The sequence below is a fragment of the Diabrotica virgifera genome, chromosome 7 (genome assembly GCF_917563875.1).
Source record: "Diabrotica virgifera virgifera chromosome 7, PGI_DIABVI_V3a".
In the NCBI taxonomy this organism is placed as follows: Eukaryota; Metazoa; Arthropoda; class Insecta; order Coleoptera; family Chrysomelidae; genus Diabrotica; species Diabrotica virgifera.
The window spans coordinates 194,773,558-194,791,433 of NC_065449.1; the positions used below are offsets into that span (position 1 = coordinate 194,773,558).

General features: G+C 34.4%; 2 protein-coding genes across 3 annotated transcripts in view; one reads left to right on the forward strand and one right to left on the reverse strand.

The window, feature by feature from the left end:
- LOC114329602 (synaptotagmin-15-like) overlaps positions 1-17,876 on the reverse strand; it is a 465,421-nt gene that overhangs the window by 401,738 nt on the left and 45,807 nt on the right. The window lies entirely within an intron of this gene.
- LOC114329606 (deoxycytidylate deaminase) overlaps positions 1-17,876 on the forward strand; it is a 32,743-nt gene that overhangs the window by 11,663 nt on the left and 3,204 nt on the right. Inside the window, exons 3-4 of one of the 2 annotated variants that reach the window (XM_028278774.2) lie at positions 7,664-7,871; positions 9,315-12,018. In XM_028278774.2, the coding sequence (XP_028134575.1) occupies positions 7,664-7,871; positions 9,315-9,321 (215 nt within the window). In that variant the 3' untranslated portion in view covers positions 9,322-12,018. Of the gene's footprint in view, positions 1-7,663; positions 7,872-9,314; positions 12,019-17,876 lie in introns of those variants that run through there. The other variant, XM_028278773.2, reaches the window with a different exon arrangement.

Below are 17,876 nucleotides of genomic sequence, written 5' to 3' on the forward strand. Positions count from 1 at the left end.
TTATCACAATTTTTAAACTCAAAAGTTCCAATTGTACCTATGCCGCCCGACGAAGCTTAAGCAATTCCATTTATTTCTCAAATTTATTTCAAATTAATAAAAAAGCCGTTTTTTGCATAAGTGTTAATAAAAAAACATGAAGCAATAAAAATTTCGATACCCACGAGATAGAATGCCTTTTCGATTGACTTCCCCCAGATTCTCCAGTTGAAAAATAGCAGCTTGTATTTTTTTACATGCTTCGTTTTCTGGGATATTTATATTTTTCATATACTGGGACACTTCATCATCATCATCTTTGGCACTTACAACTCTTCGTGAGTCTTTGCCGCGTTTACTATTGTCTTCTATTGGTTTCGATCCTGTGCTATTATTTCCCATGGTCTTACTTCCATGTTCTCCAGGTCTTCTATGACTGCATCCTTCCACCTTTTTCTAGGTCGTCCTGCCGGTCTTCTACCGTATGGTCTTTTTCAAAACACATTGCTAATCAGTCTGTCGTCATCAGTCCCTACCACGTGGCCTGCCCATCTTAGTCTATTGGCTTTTATGTATCTCAAGAAATTTTCCTGCCCGAAGTGAGTCTCTAATTCAGTGTTGTATCTGCTCCTCCATTCATTTGTCACACGGTCCCTGCAAGGACAATATTATATAACTCGCAGGATTTTGCGTTTACATACTAATAGTTTATTTATTTCTTTGATTTCTTTGATTGGGCCAAGCCAAGACAGGATTTGAAACAATACATGGGGGATTAGGCTTTGAAACTAGAAGTAAATCTGGAGATGACATGCTTGAATTAGCAACAGCATTGGATATGGCGATTGTTAACACATTCTTTAAAAAGAGAGAAACTCAACTTATTACCTACAAAAGTGGACAACATCAATCCCAAATAGACTACTTCATGATAAGGAAAGAAGACATATGTACTTGAATGCAAGGACTGCAAGGTAATACTTAGTGAGACAGTAAGCCAACAACATAAGCTGCTTGTTCTGGACATCGAAGTAAAAAGCGAAACTAAACAAAAATATCGGAGAGGACCACAAAAAATCAAGTGTGAATGCTAAAATATGAGAAAGAAGGTCTATTCAGGGAAAGAACAGTACAAAAAATATGTTGAAACATGAAAGGAAGGCCTAACACAATTTGGAGAAAAATGGCCAATATTATTAGAGAGACGGCTATTGAAATACTTGGGAAGACGTCAGAAAAGAAGTTTGAGGCTAAAGAGACTTGGTGGTGGTCAAATGAAGTACAAGAAAAAATAAAAGAGAAGGGAAAACTATATAAAAAGTGGCAAGAAACCAGATCGGACATAGATCTTCAAAACTATATGGTCGCCAAAAAGGAAGCGAAAGTAGCAGTAGTAAAAGCTAAAGCAGAAGCATATTCAAACCTATACGATCAACTTGATACCAGGGAAGGCGAAGCAAATATGTATAAAATAGCCAAACAGAGAAGAAATGAAAGCAAGAGATTTTAATCAGATCAGATGTATCCGAGATGAGAATAATAAAATACTAATTCACGAAAAGGATGTCAAAAAGAGATGGAGAAAGTATTTTGACAGTTTATTAAATGAATAATTTGACAGACAGCCTGTGGAGTTAACAGAGACAGTAACAGCAATGGTTACCAGAATAACACACTAGGAAGTGGCTCAAGCGCTTCAAAAAATAAAGAAAGGAAAAGCAGTCGGACCAGACGATATTTCTGGGAAAGTATGGAGAGCATTGGGAGAGACAGGAATAAGTTGGCTAGAAGGTCTATTTAATAGAATTATGGAAGTTGGACAAATGTCAGACGAATGGAGAAGCAGTATCTTAGTACCTGTCTACAAAAACAAGGGAGAAATACAACAATGTACGAACTACAGGGCTATAAAACTACTTAGCCACACCACGAAAATATGGGAGAGAGTAATTGATAGACGGATACGTAAAGAAACCGAAATATCCGATAATCAATTTGGCTTTATGCAGGGCAGATCAACAACAGATGCAATTTTCATTGTAAGGCAACTGATGGAAAAATACAAGAAAAAAGAGACCAACGCTAATATGGTATTCATCGATCTTGAGAACGCATATGGTAGAGTTCCTCGAGAGATTCTGTGGTGGGCACTCAATAAGAAAGGAGTCCCTGGCGAATATGTAAAAATTGTGACAGATATGTATGAGGGAGTAACACCTAGTGTTAGGACAGGTGTTGGGAGAGACTGATAAATTTCAGGTGAAAGTAGCATTGCACCAAGGCTCGGTGCTTAGTCCTTATTTATTCTCATTAGTTTTGGACTAGATAACAGCGAAACTACAGGGTAGCATTCCATGGTGCCTAATGCTGATGATGTAGTGTTAATAGGAAATAGTGAAAGAGACGTAGAACAAAAACTGGAACAGTGGAGACAAGCTCTGGAGGAAAAAGATTTGAAACTTAGTAGGACAAAAATAGAGTATTTGGAATGTTCATTCAAAGATGGAGTTACTACAAATAAAACGGTATCTTTGGATGGTGAATTGATTGTGAAAAGCAGTAGATTTATGTACCTAGGATCGGTATTACAGAGTAATGGAAAAATATATGGAGACGCGTGCAGTAGAATTAGGGCTGGATGCATGAAGTGGAAAGAAGCGAGTGGTGTGTTGTGTGACAGAAAAATTCCAATGAAGCTGAAATGAAAATTCTATAAAACAGCCATAAGACCGGCTATGATTTACGGAACAGAATGTTGGGCAGTGAAACAGAAAGAGGAATAACGAACGCATGTGGCGGAAATGAGAATGCTTAGATGTATTAGTGGAGTGACAAAGAAGGATAAAATTAGAAATGAGTATATTAGGGGAAGTCTAGGTGTGGCACCAATTGATGCCAAAATGAGAAAGCATAGGTTAAGATGGTTTGGTCATGTTCAACGTCGAGACGTTAATCACCCAATACGAAGAATAGCTGAAGTGCAGATTCCTGAAAGGAGTAGAAGAGGAAGGCCAAAGAAGACCTGGGGGGAGACGATAAGGCATGAGGGAGAACATGTTGGTAAATGGGATTAACATTGATATGATCCAAGATAGAATTGGGTGGAGAAATGCAATTGGGGAAGCCGACCCCGCATAGGGATAAGGTAAAGAGAATGATGATGAGTTTATTGATTTCTTTCTTTCTCAATGTACATGTTTTATTTGCGTATGTCACTGCTAGTCGTATTATAGTTTTGTATATTTGGATTTTGGCATGTCTCGAGAGAAGCTTTGACCTCATTAGATGTTGATCGGTAAAGAAAGATTTATTGCCCGCCAGTATTCAATGGTAATTGTTGTTCCTTTTCCTAGGTATTTGAATTCTTTGACCACCTCAAAATTATGATCGTTTATGGTAATGTTTAGTCTTATTCGCTGTCGTTCCTTTCTTGAGACGACTATATATTTAGTTTTTATCTTCGTTTATTTTCGGCAGACGCACAGTGGCCAAAAACCCGAAAAGATGGCCAAAATATGAAATTTTTTTTTATTTTCATAAAATTAGGCATCCAGGGGTTTTTGAGGTCGCTAATTACGAATCCGAAGTCTAAATTGCAAAAAACAAAATGGCGGATATAATATGGCGGTTTTATGTATTTTAAATATATGTAATACCGTCGAAATTTGATATCCGGGGGTTTTTGAGGTTGCTGATTACGAAACCGAAATCAAAATTTCAAAAAACAAAATGGCGGCTTTTTTATTCCAACGTTAAATTCGATTAATAATCATATGAAAGTCAAAACTAATTTTTACTTTATTTCTTAATACTGTACGTGACCCTTTTATCTCCGATTTTACCCTATGATACTGAAATAACTGAAGATCTACAGTCATAACAACTACCTGAATGCTGCGGCATGATCTGTTTATTCTGCGTTGTTAACGATTCATATTGAAACTCATAGCGCAGAGCGCTTGTACAAAAAATTCTCGCATGACCAAAGGGGCAGATAGTGGCAGCTAATTTTTTTTTGAATCTTAAAGAGAGGAATATAAGCTAAAAGACGATTGTAGTAACATCTTCCTTGGAATTCGATGGAATATATAACTATTTGCCTATCTGAAAATTTAATTTTTTCAAAATATATACTCTCTTATTACTTAATTTCAACTTAAAATATACTAAATATAACACATATACAAATATTTTGATACTATCGGCTTTTATTAAAGATAGATCCACGAATATCCTCCATTGTGCAGAATTGAATTTGCGCAATTCGTTTTCGAGATACACGCACAAGACTGCGCGTATAAAATATTCGTTTTTCTTAACTGCGCTTCTGTTCCGTAAGAAGGTCAAATTTGAACTGAACTGGAAATTCAGATATACGAGATATAGCTCTAGGGTTGTGAACACTGAATAGGGAATTTAATTATCTTTAAGAAAATATAATAATATTCTCGAAACGTTGATTTTTTTTTTGACTTTTGGCCAGCTTTTCGGGATTTTGGACCAATGTGAGACGGTTAGTGTTGCTTGTTCAAAGTTCGTAACTATATCCTTAACTTCCAGGGTTCTCTGTGCTACTGCATCTATGCCTTCTGCAAATGCGAGAACAATCTTTGCTCCTCTGGAAGTTATGTCTGGTTTGGCTCTAGTATAGATTTTTCGTATTGCATATTCCAACGCTAAATTAAATATTCCGTCCGAATTAAAGCCAATATCTTATATGTAGTACTCATTAGTGAAATTCCTCTGTAGTTTTTACATGTACCCTTACTGCCTTCTTTATCTATTGGCACGATAATACAGCTATTCTCAGCCACATTCTTTTGGCATTATTTCTTGTTCACAGGCTTGTTTTATCTCCCACAAAGTTCGGTTGTCCTTATATATGCACCTTTCTTATGTTGCCTTACTTCTTTGGAGAATTTTTTATTTTGATTGCTTCTGTGCTCACGTTCTACTTTTTCAATTTTTTGTAAATATTTTCTTTTTTTTTTTCTCCTTACTGTTCTTCTGGCTAAGGATCTCTGTTGAACTGTTCCCGCGTTTCATACGTCGGGTTCGCTGGGCAGTCGATTCTACTTTTGTTTGATTCTTTTAAGGTATCCTCGCATTCTTCATCAATCCTTTTATTTCCATTTTCCTTCGATTCCAACAACTGGAATTTATTTTTCAACTCTAGTTGGTATTGTCTCTTTTCCTCATCTTCTTCCAATTTAGATACATTCCATCTTCCAACCTTCATCTTTTTGTTTGTTGTTTGTGTTGATATTTTAGTTCTGAGTTTGGACTTTACGAGGAAATGCTCTGTATCGCTATCTGGTTCCCGCCTAATAGTTCTTAGGTATATTATACTACTGGAATGCCTCCCATCAATTAATACGTGATCAGTTTGACTTTTTGTTCTTCCATCATTATTTGATCTCCATGTAACCTTTTATATGTTTTCCTGTGAAATTACGTAATTTTGATATTCATGTTGCACCCTGCCGCAAACTCAATCAACCTTGAACCACGGTCGTTGGTATTGTCATGAAGACTCTGATTTCCAGTTACCGACCTTACATGTCCTTCTTTGTCTATTTTTGCGTTCAAGTCCCCGAATATTATTTTGATGTCATGTCTTAGAGCTTTCGCGTATAATCAGGTTATCATAGAGGGAGTCATGTCATCGAAAGAGTCATTGAATTCTTTCTTCTCTTCCTCTGCTGCTTGTTCGGTTACCCATTAAGTCTGCCATTAACACTCTGTCATTTACTGCTTTTAAACTCTAGTATAGCAGATTTAATCTCGGGTTTCATGTCCAGACCATAACACTATTGATTTCTCCATTTAAATTGTTCCAGACAATGTCTATCTGACTTTTTTGATTGTAGTCACATCGTATTGTAGTTGTTCTTCTGGCTGTTTTATTGCTCTTGTGGAACATCCAGGTCGGTAACAGCTTAAAACGTTCCATGTCCCTAATCATCATCATCAACCCGTACGCGTCCACTGCTGGACATAGGTCTCCCTCAGCTCTTTCCATTTATCTCTATTTTGTGCGGCTTGCATCCAGCTACCGATAACATGCTTCAAATCATCGGTCCATCTGGTTAGTGGGCGTCCTCTGCTCCGTAGTTCTTCGTAGTCCCTAATAGAGTGTCCTTTATTCGTAGCTTACGTCGTTTGTCTCTATAATTCATCCTATTCTGAGGCAATAGTATTCTAAAAAGGGTAGTTCCCTAGGTTGGCTGTGTACCATATAGTTAAAAAACTTAAACGTGAAGTAAAAACCACTTCTATGTAATTGGTATATTTATTAAAATTTTTAAAAATCCCAGTGGATTGAAAAAATGTGTCCAATTCAAAACGTTTTCGGACCTATCAGTCCATCATCAGTGAATTCGAATACTTGCTAAATAGCCCCAGAACCAAACACTAGTGATATTGTACAGGCTAAACTCCAATGTTAAAAGATATAATTTTCGGGAACATTGTGAAACTCTATCAGGAAATTTAATCAATCTTCTTAGGCCAACGTTGACTACCAAGTCAACGTTGGGAGTCACTTGGTAGTCAATGTTGGCCTAAGATGGTTGATTAAGTTTCTTGGTAGAGTTTCACCATGTTCCCGGAGGTTATATCTTTTAACATCGGCGTTTAGCCTGTTCAATATCACTACAACATAATGAAAATTGAATTATAATTTCAACCATTGTTTGATTCTGAGGCTATTTAGCAAGTATTCGAATTCACTGATGATGGACTGGTAGGTCCGAAAACGTTCTGAATTGGACAGATTTTTTCAATCTATTGGGATTTTTAAAATTTTTAATAAATATACCAATTACATAAAAGTGATTATTACTTCATGTTTGAATTTTTTGCAATAGTATTCGTTTCGTAGCAGTAAATGTTTCCATGTATTGATCGCTGGTCCATAGCACAACTCCCTTTTCGGAGGACTACCTCCGGAGGACTAATCGTCTACCTTAATCTCGACAAGTCGTCAAGTCGTTACCAGATTAATATCCTTTAAATTTAAATCATAATAATAATCAAAATCGTTTCATTTTTTTAAACCGATTCGGTATGGTGTATTCCACGAATATACGTCTGATTTGGATTATCGCGACAACGAATATTTTAGTGTGCAACATAAGAAGTACGAAAGTATTTTGCTCTAATAATTACTCCAATAAACAACAATATAATTTGGAATTTACTTTCGTCCTTCATATTTTGCACAGTAAAATATTCGTTGTCGCGATAATCCAAAACATACGTATGGGCCATTCCACGAACATACGCCTGTTTTGGATTACTTCGACAACGAATATTTTACTGTGCAACATAAGAAGTACGAACGTAAATGGCGCTAATAATTATTCCAATAAACAACAATGTAATTTGCAATTTACTTTCGACCTTCTTATTTCGCACAGTAAAATATTCGTTGTCGAATTAATCCAAAACAGGCGTATGTTCGTGGAATAGGTTATATATTTGTGGAATGGGGTATAATACTTCAGGAGTCGCAAAACAGTAACGACAGTCGTAAAACAGTGTTGCGACATTTCAAATATTTACGTTGCACACCTTCTAATGCAAGATTGGAAATCATGATTGATTTTTGTTCAAATAATTACCAGTTAACCAAATTTCAACGTTCAACCTTTTACTTGTTTTAATCAATTCTTCATTTTAGTTGTCCATGCTGAGATGTCTGCTATCCTAAAAAGAACTATTGCCGATATTAGTGGTTGTACCATGTATGTCACTTTCTTTCCCTGTAATGAATGCTCTAAAGCTATAGCAGAAACAGGAATAAAAGAAGTAGTTTATTATGATGATAATCCCGGAGAATATATACAATGCTCACAGATAATATTTGACAGAGTTGGTATTCAATATAGGTAAGAATTAAAAATCAAGTTATTCATAAAGTATTTGCGAAAAATGTTATTTTGAGCGAAACCTGAAGACCACTAAATGCTAGGATAAATGAATATAAGTTTCCATTAAAAATAAAGAATTTTATGGATTTAAGATTATGCGGACATATTCGGACAACAAACATGTGAATCACGTGATTCTAATAGACCGGGCACCAAGTAGGGGAGAGTTGGACAAAACCGGTTAGGTTGATAAAACCGGTTACCCCTTAATTCTTCTAACTGTCTGCTGCTATCTATTAGACAATGTTAAAATTAGTGTCCCTTTACCACCAACAGTCGTGTGTATTCATTTCTACCCCATTTGAGTAATCTGTGCTGGAGCAGTAAGACCTCACCTGTTTTTTGATGCAGGAAACTCGATTTTTAAGATAGTTGATAGCTGTTTTCTCCTCTAATGAATAACTAATGGCCATTTCAAAATTTAGTACATGTAACCTAGTATATTACCTTTAATTTGGCCAAAAATTTTGAATATTGTACCATAATTTAAAAATTTAAATAACATTGAACGTCTTGTTTACGAGTTTGACAAAACCGGGCAGTAAGAAAATCGACAAAACCGGGTACCCGATTTTATCAGCCTTCTTGTTACTTCCAGTTTCTGCAGTGGTTTTTTTGCTTTTAGTTAACTACGACGTGTGGCTTCTTTTGTTGAAGAAGCTAGTAAGAAAGCTAGTAGGAAAAATAAAAACAAATTTCCAGTCGTAAAAAAATAACTAAATGTGTACTAGTACTAAACTAAATGAACTGGACAAAAAAAAAAAGCAAAACGTGGTAAAAAGGGCTGCACCAAAAACAAAATTTTGGAGAGTTTGGAGGAAGAAGATAATAATGACGATGCGTGTCTATATTACAATTAACTATTTACAAATTATAATGCGAAGGAAGGCTGGATAAAATGTGTGTCTTGCACCAAATGTGCTTATGACGCCTTTAGTGCCTATGATGATGTAAATGAAGTTTTTATTTGTGACTTCTGTTCATATATTTTCGATTTTTGTTCACATACTTTTAATAAATATTTTATTTTCTGCCCATTAGTATTTTTACATGGTAATTAAGTTACTACCCGGTTTTATCATACCGGTTGAACAAAACCGGGTATTTTGCAATATTTTCATGAAAATAAAAAAATTAAAAATCTAAGAATATTCTTAAAAATTGGCATTGGCATATCAAACTTAAGTCATTTGAGAATACATATTTCAATCTGCAGCAAACATTTGCTACTCTCATATAGCAAAAGATACAGACGGTTTTTGGAGTTGTACTTGGTTTGGTCCAACTCTCCCCTACCTCGTACATCATCTTCGATGCAATATTCATGTTCAGCGACTTCCTCAAAAACCCCAAAATTATAAATTTCAACTATTTACATAACGAATTTTCGTAAAATTCCAGGAGATGACGCAGATATCGGGCACCACGTACTCGTACAGCATCTCCCAGTGGCGGATCCAGCAGTATTCAGTATCGTCAAGAGGGGGACCGATTGGAATAAATGAATGTTTTTATAATATTTATACAGCCGAACCCGCTTATTAGAATACCTGTTAAAGGAATATTCCGCTTTAAGGAATGCAAACTTGAGGTCCCGGAACGTTTCTATTGGCCACCAAAGATCGGTTATTAGAATACCCCGGTTATAGAAATACTTTTTTTTTGCACGAAGGCTATTCCAATAAGCGGGTTTAACTGTATATAACTTGGTAACAGAGGGGGCCGATCGCCCCCATCGCCCTCCCCTGGATTTGCCACTGGCATCTCCGAAGTAATATTTATGTGCAGCGACTTCAAAAACCTCGGAATAACAAGTTTTAAACGATTTTCATAATGAATTTCCATAAAACTTAAGGAGACGACGTGCATACCAGGATACCTGACACTAGGTACCATTCATACAGCTTCGTCAACCCGATATTCCTCTTCAGCGAGCTCAGCGAACCCCGAGTACTAAAATAAAATCACTTCGATTTCAAGTTGAGAGATTTTATTTTTTGAACACTGTGATATACCTACTTTGGAAAATGCATTTTTCGCCTACAACAATGCAGTTTTCATTTGTACCTTATGCCAAGTAGTCAAGAATTTTTTCGAATCTCTCACGAATCGAATGCAAAAGGTTTCATAACAATCCGTCTTACTTTGAAATGTTAGAGGTGTAATGATTATTTCCTCGGCTACCAACTATTAATGGAAAAATTTTTTCCACCTACCTCTACTGAAAGTATACGTTTCCCTACCTGATTGTAGGGAGCAAAGTTGTACTTTTCCTCCCTAGGGAGGAAAATATTTTTCCTCCCTAGGGAGGAAAAGTAAAAGTGACGTCATGGTATTTCATTCATGAAATATAACCTATTGACGCCCTGTAAAATATATATTTTCTATTACGTAAGTATCTATACATTTTAACGTTTATTTAAAAACACTCTGTATTTTGCAGAATGGTAAAAAACAGTAAATTGTTATTCTGATTTAACAATGTTTACATTAATAATTTGACTTATATTTGACAGTTGACAGTTATATTGTACCTACTTGTTAATTTTAGTTCTAATAAATTTTGTTGGTTAGTTACATAAATAAATTAAGTAAAAATGAAAAAAGGACTTGTTTTTTGAGGAAGGTGGAAAAACCATATGTATAACATGGGAGTAAAGTGCCTTTTCCTCCCTTGAATGATTACTGCCCTCCGCTACGCGTCGGGCAGTAAACTTCATTCTCGGGAGGAAAAGTAGCACTTTCCTCCCTTGTTATACAAATAGCTATTACGTTTCCTGAAAAATTTACGTATGGTGACATGTGTTGTTTTCGAAATGACCGATTCAATTAGATTATGTAGATATATTATACAGTAAGGACTAAAATTATGACTTTTTGTCATATATATCATGCAAGTGACGTCATCCATCTAGACGTGATGACTATGACATAATCGATGATTTTTTTAAATGAGAGTAGGGGTCGTATGATGGCTCATTTGAAAGGTTATTTAGTTCTCTATTCAGTAATATAAACGTTAACATAAATATTTATACAGGGTGTCCAAAATTTTTGTTTTGGAATTAAATTAATTGAGACAAAAAGAAGAATTTATGTAATCAATTTATTTCAAAATACATTTCAGTGCTCTCAGAAAACAGAAAGAAATGTTTATTTGACAAATAAACATTGTTTTTCGCTTAAATTCAATGTTAAAACTGCCACCCACCTGTCACTTAGCACTTTGAACATTGAATTTAAGCGAAAAGCAATGTATATTTGTGAAATAAACATACTTACCTGCTTTCCTAACAGGTAACACATTTTTTTAACTGTAAAATGTGTTTTGAATTAAATAAATTGCTTACATTCTTCTTTTTCTGTAAATGAATTTAATAAAAAAAATGTTTTTGTAAACCCTGTAGAAACAATTATTATTAGGTTACCGTTTATATTAGTGAATAAAAAATTAAATAACCTTTCCAATGAGCTATCACACAACCCCTACTCTCATTTAAAAAATCATCGATTATATCATCACGCCCAGATGGATGACGTCACTAGTATGATATATTTGACAAAAAGTCGTAATTTAAAAATAGAAATCGACCTGTCTCAGGATTTCTATCTAAATTCGCCCATTCTAGAGATAATGAATTTAATCCAACTCAAACGTCCTCACTGTATATATGGTCCAGTGCGTAAATAAATTAAAAATAGATAATATAAATTAAGTGTTTGCAATTAAAATAAAGTTAAAACAAATAAGTAAAAATCAGAACACTTGCAAAATCCGACTTAGTACACTTTTATGGCGCCTAAAATAATTAGCTTTCTCCTATCTGGCGAGAGTGAGAATAAATAATTTTTCCACCTACCTCTACCGAAAGTATACTTTTCCGGACCTGATTGTAGGGAGCACAGTTGTACTTTTCCTCCCTAGGGAGGAAAATATTTTTTCTACGAGCGTGCAAAAATGTCTACTTTCGCGCACGCATTTTAGTTCAGAAAGTTTTACTTTTCCGCACGCGGTTTTTACTTTTCCGCACGCGTGTTAATTTAGATATGTTAATATGGCCTTAAAGTAATTATAATACATGCAATAAACTAATATTTAGATATTGTTTACTAATTTATTTCAAATATATCTTATTGTGTTCCTGTTTTAATGAAATTAACGCGACAATTCGATGAAATAAAATTATTTTGACATACTATTCGAAAGTCAAATCGGTAGACAATAACAGTCGTTTTGAATCATCGTCATGGAAACCAAGATCGTCGTCATGCTAACTAATTATATTGAAAGTTTGGTTTTGACAACCTTGTCAAACAATTAATTTGTGTACTTATGTATTTTCATATTAATTAAATTAATTGATTAAGATTTGGTAATTTTTTAAAGACTTAGAAAAAATACTGTTCCTAACTCTTGCAGAAAGTCTCTTTTCCGCACTCGACTGCTTGCCGAACTCCCGACATTGTCATTAGAAAGGTAGAGATGGCTATTTCGGTTTCGTTCAGTTTTTGAATGTTCTTGGATAACCTTTACTTGTATAAATGATAGGATTATTTTTTCACTAATTATGTATTCAGTGGTTACCATTATTTATATACTATACAAATAGTCGAAAAAGAAAAAAATTGTTAAGTTATTTTAATAATGTCCTGTTACCATGGAAAGCTTAGATAAGGTTTGAACATGTGAAGAACTGCGTTGTATAAATGTAGTATTATTCAATTAATTTATAAAGACTTTATTTATTCCTCTATTTGCGCAAATTAAAATATGGGACGTTGTTATAAGAAATGTGTTACTGAAAAGCGAAGAAATAGACGGTTAGCTCAATTGAAGTAAATAATTTTTTACATAAATCAAATTAATTACTTTTGTATTTTTCAAATTAATTTTAAATTTATAGTGAAAATATGATATATAAAATCTATCGGTGAACCAATAATTTTCGCGTTAAATTTTATTCTCGTTTAAAGGAGTAAACTATTTATTACTACACAACAGAAGTACCTACTACTGACCAGAAGTATCTACTACAAAGCGTTACGCCAGCCGTGTCTGCATTACACCAATCGTGATGGAATTAGTTTTCCATGTGCTTGTGATTTGTGAATTCATATTTTTACGTACCAAATTATTAGAATTGTACATGAGTAAAAATGAGTGACTCAGATCCGAAGCGACAAGAGTTACGCGAGGATAAAAATGAACAATTGTTATTTGCTAATCTTCTTCACAATTATTAAATTTAATTTGATAAAAGAATGACCCCAAAAATTAAGAATTTTCTTCTTAGTTTGTAAATTTTTCTATGACTTACATTCATAAATGCTGCCATATTGTAACAAAAAAATACCTACGCCGAAGACGTCCACCCACCAACTTCACTTTAACTGAAGCAAAATACTACTAAACAAGCACATACTTCAAAAGCGTAGTACATTCTTCTATCTAGGCTGGTAACTAGTAGCAAATACTACGGAGAAAAGCAAATGCTTTTTACGTTAGTGAAATCTTCAAAAATGTAGTACGTACTTGAAGCATTAGCATTTACTACATTTTATGCCACCATGGGCACTTTACTTTATAGCTAAACTCGTACCTATTTACGGTTATCGGAACAAACTTTTATAAAGTAATACTTTTATTTGAATTTTAATGACTTAAATACTTGGATTTTCCATAAATAATATATAAACAATAAATAACCTTTTATTAATTGTACGCCTTAAATCAATTATTATTTTTCAAATACACTATCAATACTATTTAATAAACAACTGTTTGATTGATTTTATTATCAGTAGTAATAACCCAAGGACATTGATAATTGTTCGAAAAAATTTTATAACAGATTTCGAAAGCTTGTTGCTTGGAAACAGACCGACGCCGTAGGCGGAGGTCTGTTGCCTGTAAGCAACAAGCTTGAGAAAGTTGTTAAAAAATTTTTGAGCATTTATCAATGTTTGAGGGTTATTCGGATAGAAAATTTTTTGCTGGTTATGAAAAAAAAAATACAGAGCAGAAACAATTTATTTAAATGTGCAATTAACAAAGGAACAATTAGAAAAATTTAATGAAGATCCAGACATGTTAGTTTCTATAACTCAATGCCTCTGAACTTTGTTTCCTTTTACAGGGATCCGATTGTAGTTTTCGTCGTATAGAATCGAGGGCAGCTCGCGCTTGTTGAAATACAACGCTTTTGAATGGGTCAATAATAACTTTCATTTCCTTATAATACTTTTCTTGTAAAAGCTTACTTGTTAGGTTCCACATGGTTTTGACAGTAGCTTCTTTAAACTCTGTACCATCTTTTCTTCTCATGTTCACAGCCCAATCCTTTAAAATCGACGCCAATTCTTCCACCGTCCGATTTCCATCTAATTCATATTTTCTATCATTGCAAAAGTCCATAAACGCTTTCAATAAAAATTTTTTACTGTAAACAGTATTCTTTGGTGTATTTGATTCGATAATTTCATTAATATTCTCATCAGTATTACAACTAAATCGTGACATTTTGAAATATTGAATATTTGAAATGTCAAAATCGAAATGAAACGAAATGCAGGTATCCATAGCTACATGATTGAGTGAAAACAGCCCATGGGATCTGTTTTCAGTATAATGTTGGTTTTATTGGTTGTATTCAATCAGATGACCACAAATTCATTGATTTCATTGGATTTCTAATTGAGCAAAAAATTTTCATCGTAAAAGCGTTAAAAGCAGTAGCAGAATGAACTGCTATATCAAAATAGCGGGTCGGACACATCTCTACTTGTCACTGGCTTGAGTCTTGTCATAAATATTCGAATGAGTGCGTTGTATGACAAAGATAGCGAATGTTCGATTTCGACGGATATGGTGTCTATTTTTTTCGAATGCTGAAAAAACTAATAAATATAGACCAAGAGCCGCTATAGGTGAAATTTCTTAATCATTTTAGGCACGATGGGACCCTATAACTTAAATAGTAGAACCTAAAAGAAAACGTTTGAACACTGTGCCGTCACTTTTCAGTGGCACATGCGTCGACAGTGGCGCATCAAACTTTCCACTTATGGACGGGATAAATAAATTAAAAGTTAACAGAACTTACTAACAGAATTAAATTTTTTTTATTTTTTTAAATTCTATGTGATTAACACATAGGATTCATCGTGATTTTAACCCACCACCCCCTTCCCCCTGCCCCCACCATCAAAAACTTCATTTTTCGTTTTTATTTTACTTTTTGTGGGATGCAATCAATTTTAAAATTTCAAAAAATTCACACGCATAGTTGAGGCTTTTATAAAACATGCCTATTTTTTATAGACCCATAGGTAGAGTGTACATAACCTCAAAAAATTAAAAGATTTTTTTTTTTTCAAAAAACCGTAAGTATAACTTTTTTTGAGGAATAGCTGCCGGTCTAATTTTTTCTTAATCTCGTGTGTTTTATCAAACACTATATTTTAAATTTTTTCAGATTTTTCCGTAAGTCTCCCCACTTTCAAAAATCCGAAAAACTGTTTTTTGGGGGGTTTTGGGGGATTTTCCCTATTTTATAGACTTCATAATATATCAAATCAATTTTGTTTTTATAGGTTATATGTAACTTGAAGTAACTGAGTTCTTCAGAATATTTAAAAATCAGAAAAGCACGTTCAAACCCCCCAAAACCCCCTTAAAAAACAGTTTTTTGGATTTTTGAAGGTGACCAACGTTACAGAAAAATCTGAAAAAAATTAGAAATATAGTGTTTGATAAAATACACAAGACTAAGAAAAAATTAGATCTGCAGCTATCCCCAAAAAAAAGTTATATACTTTTTTTCAAAAAAAAATTTTTTTAATTTTTTTGAGGTTATGTACACTCAACCTACAGGTCTATAAAAAATAGACGTGTTTTATAAAACCCTTAACTATGCGTGTAAATTTTTTGAAATTTTAAAATTGATTGCATCCCACCAAAAAAAATAAAATCGAAAAATAAAGTTTTTGATGGTGGGGACAGGAAGAAGGGGGTAGTGGGTTAAAATTACGATGAATCTTATGTCTTAATCACATAAAACTTAAAAAAATGAAAAAAATTAAATTCTGGTAATTAGGGAGGGTATTTTTTAATTTATGTATCCCGTCTATAAGTGGAAAGTTTGATGCGCCACTGTAGACGCATGTGCCACTGAAAAGTGACGGCACAGTGTTCAAACGTTTTCTTTTAGGTTCTACTATTTAAGTTATAGGGTACCGTCGTGCCTAAAATGATTAAGAATTTTCACCTATAGCGGCTCTTAGTCTATATTTTAAAAAAACTTAAACACAAAATGAAAGACTAAAGTATTATCGAGGGCCGAAAGTCCCTTAGAATATATAAGAAGTTTCTTTCGAATGAGATATTTGAAATTAAAAATCACACTACATTTTCTCTTAGATTTTCACCCCTGTAACTTATTAAAATAAACATTATAGAAGATCTCAGTGACTTTCGGCCCTCGCTAATAACGTAGTCTTTCATTCTGCGTTTAAATCTTTTAAAAATACTTATTAGTTGTCTCAGGATTCGAAAAAAATGAATCCCCATTTGAATAGCATTGCAGCCGTAAATACTGTAACAAAATAATTATTGACCTACCCTCGTATACCAGCTCCCGTCTCCGCACAGACAGAACACTATCGATGTTTCGAGATACGCCGATGCAGCGCCGATGACGTGCAAGCGGTCGAGTCACATGGACATAGCTGGAGATATATAGATATTTCTGGAATATCTGTATCGCATATATAAATAGGACATATTTGTAAATAGAGTTAGTCTTAAGCTAAAGTTTGTAAAGTAAACTTGTATAAATATAAATAAAGTCGTAAATAAATTACGAACCGCTAGTTTTATTGTAATTAGAAGTAATTACACTAATCACGCTACAGTTGGTGTCGGTGTTCGGTTAACTTAGTGCGATATAAATAAGTGAATTACAGAGAGACTTTAAAAGACTTTTGAACTTTATTCGTCGGGAATAACCGGAGTGCGTTAATTGTTCGGTATTCGGAAAGACTTTAAAATACTTTTGGACTTTATTCGTCGGGAATAGTTAAAGTGCGTTGATTGTTCGGTATTCGGAAAGACTGTTAAAAGACATTTTGGAAAGTACGTGTGTGCCGACCAAAGATGTTGCTACAAGAACTTACAGTAAAACAGCTCCGTGAACAGCTCGAGGAACGGGATCTGGACAGCAGTGGGCTCAAGATAGTCCTACAAGCACGACTCGAGGATGTCCTCACGAAGAACGGAGAAGACCCAAAGACGTTCCACTTCCAGTCAGCAGAACAAGTAATCTTATCGAAATTAAAAACTGTTTCTGAAACGATCGATGAAACTTCTAGAAGAAGCGACGAGAAACTTGAAGAAGTTAGTAGAAGAAGCGACGAGAAACTTGAAGAAGTTAGTAGAAAAAGCGACGAGAAATTCGAAAATGTTGCTAAAAGATTCGATGAGACTTCTCAAATAATTAAAGAGGTCTGTAGGCAAAACAACGAAAAACTAGAAGAAGTTTGTAAACAGATCAATGAGAAATTTGAAGAAGTTTCTAGAACATTCGATAAGATGCAGAAAAGTGTAGAGACCGTAGAAGAAAAGATCAAACAGCTAGAGAGCAGGATAACCGATACAAAAGTACAACCATCAGTTAATGCAGCAACGTTAGATCCTTTAGTGAAAGATGAACTACCGAGAGACGAAACGTCGCATAATATGAGATTCAAATTACCACCATTTGATGGAAAGTCCTCTTGGTCCATATATCTTAGACAGTTTGAAGCTATTGCGACCGCCAATCATTGAACCGAACAAGAAAAGGCTGTTTCCTTGACTGCTGCTTTGCGAGGTGATGCTGCAGATATATTAAGATCAATTCCTAAGGGTCAAGAAAATTGTTACCAGACCTTGTTCACTCGTCTAGAAAAACGCTATGGAGATGC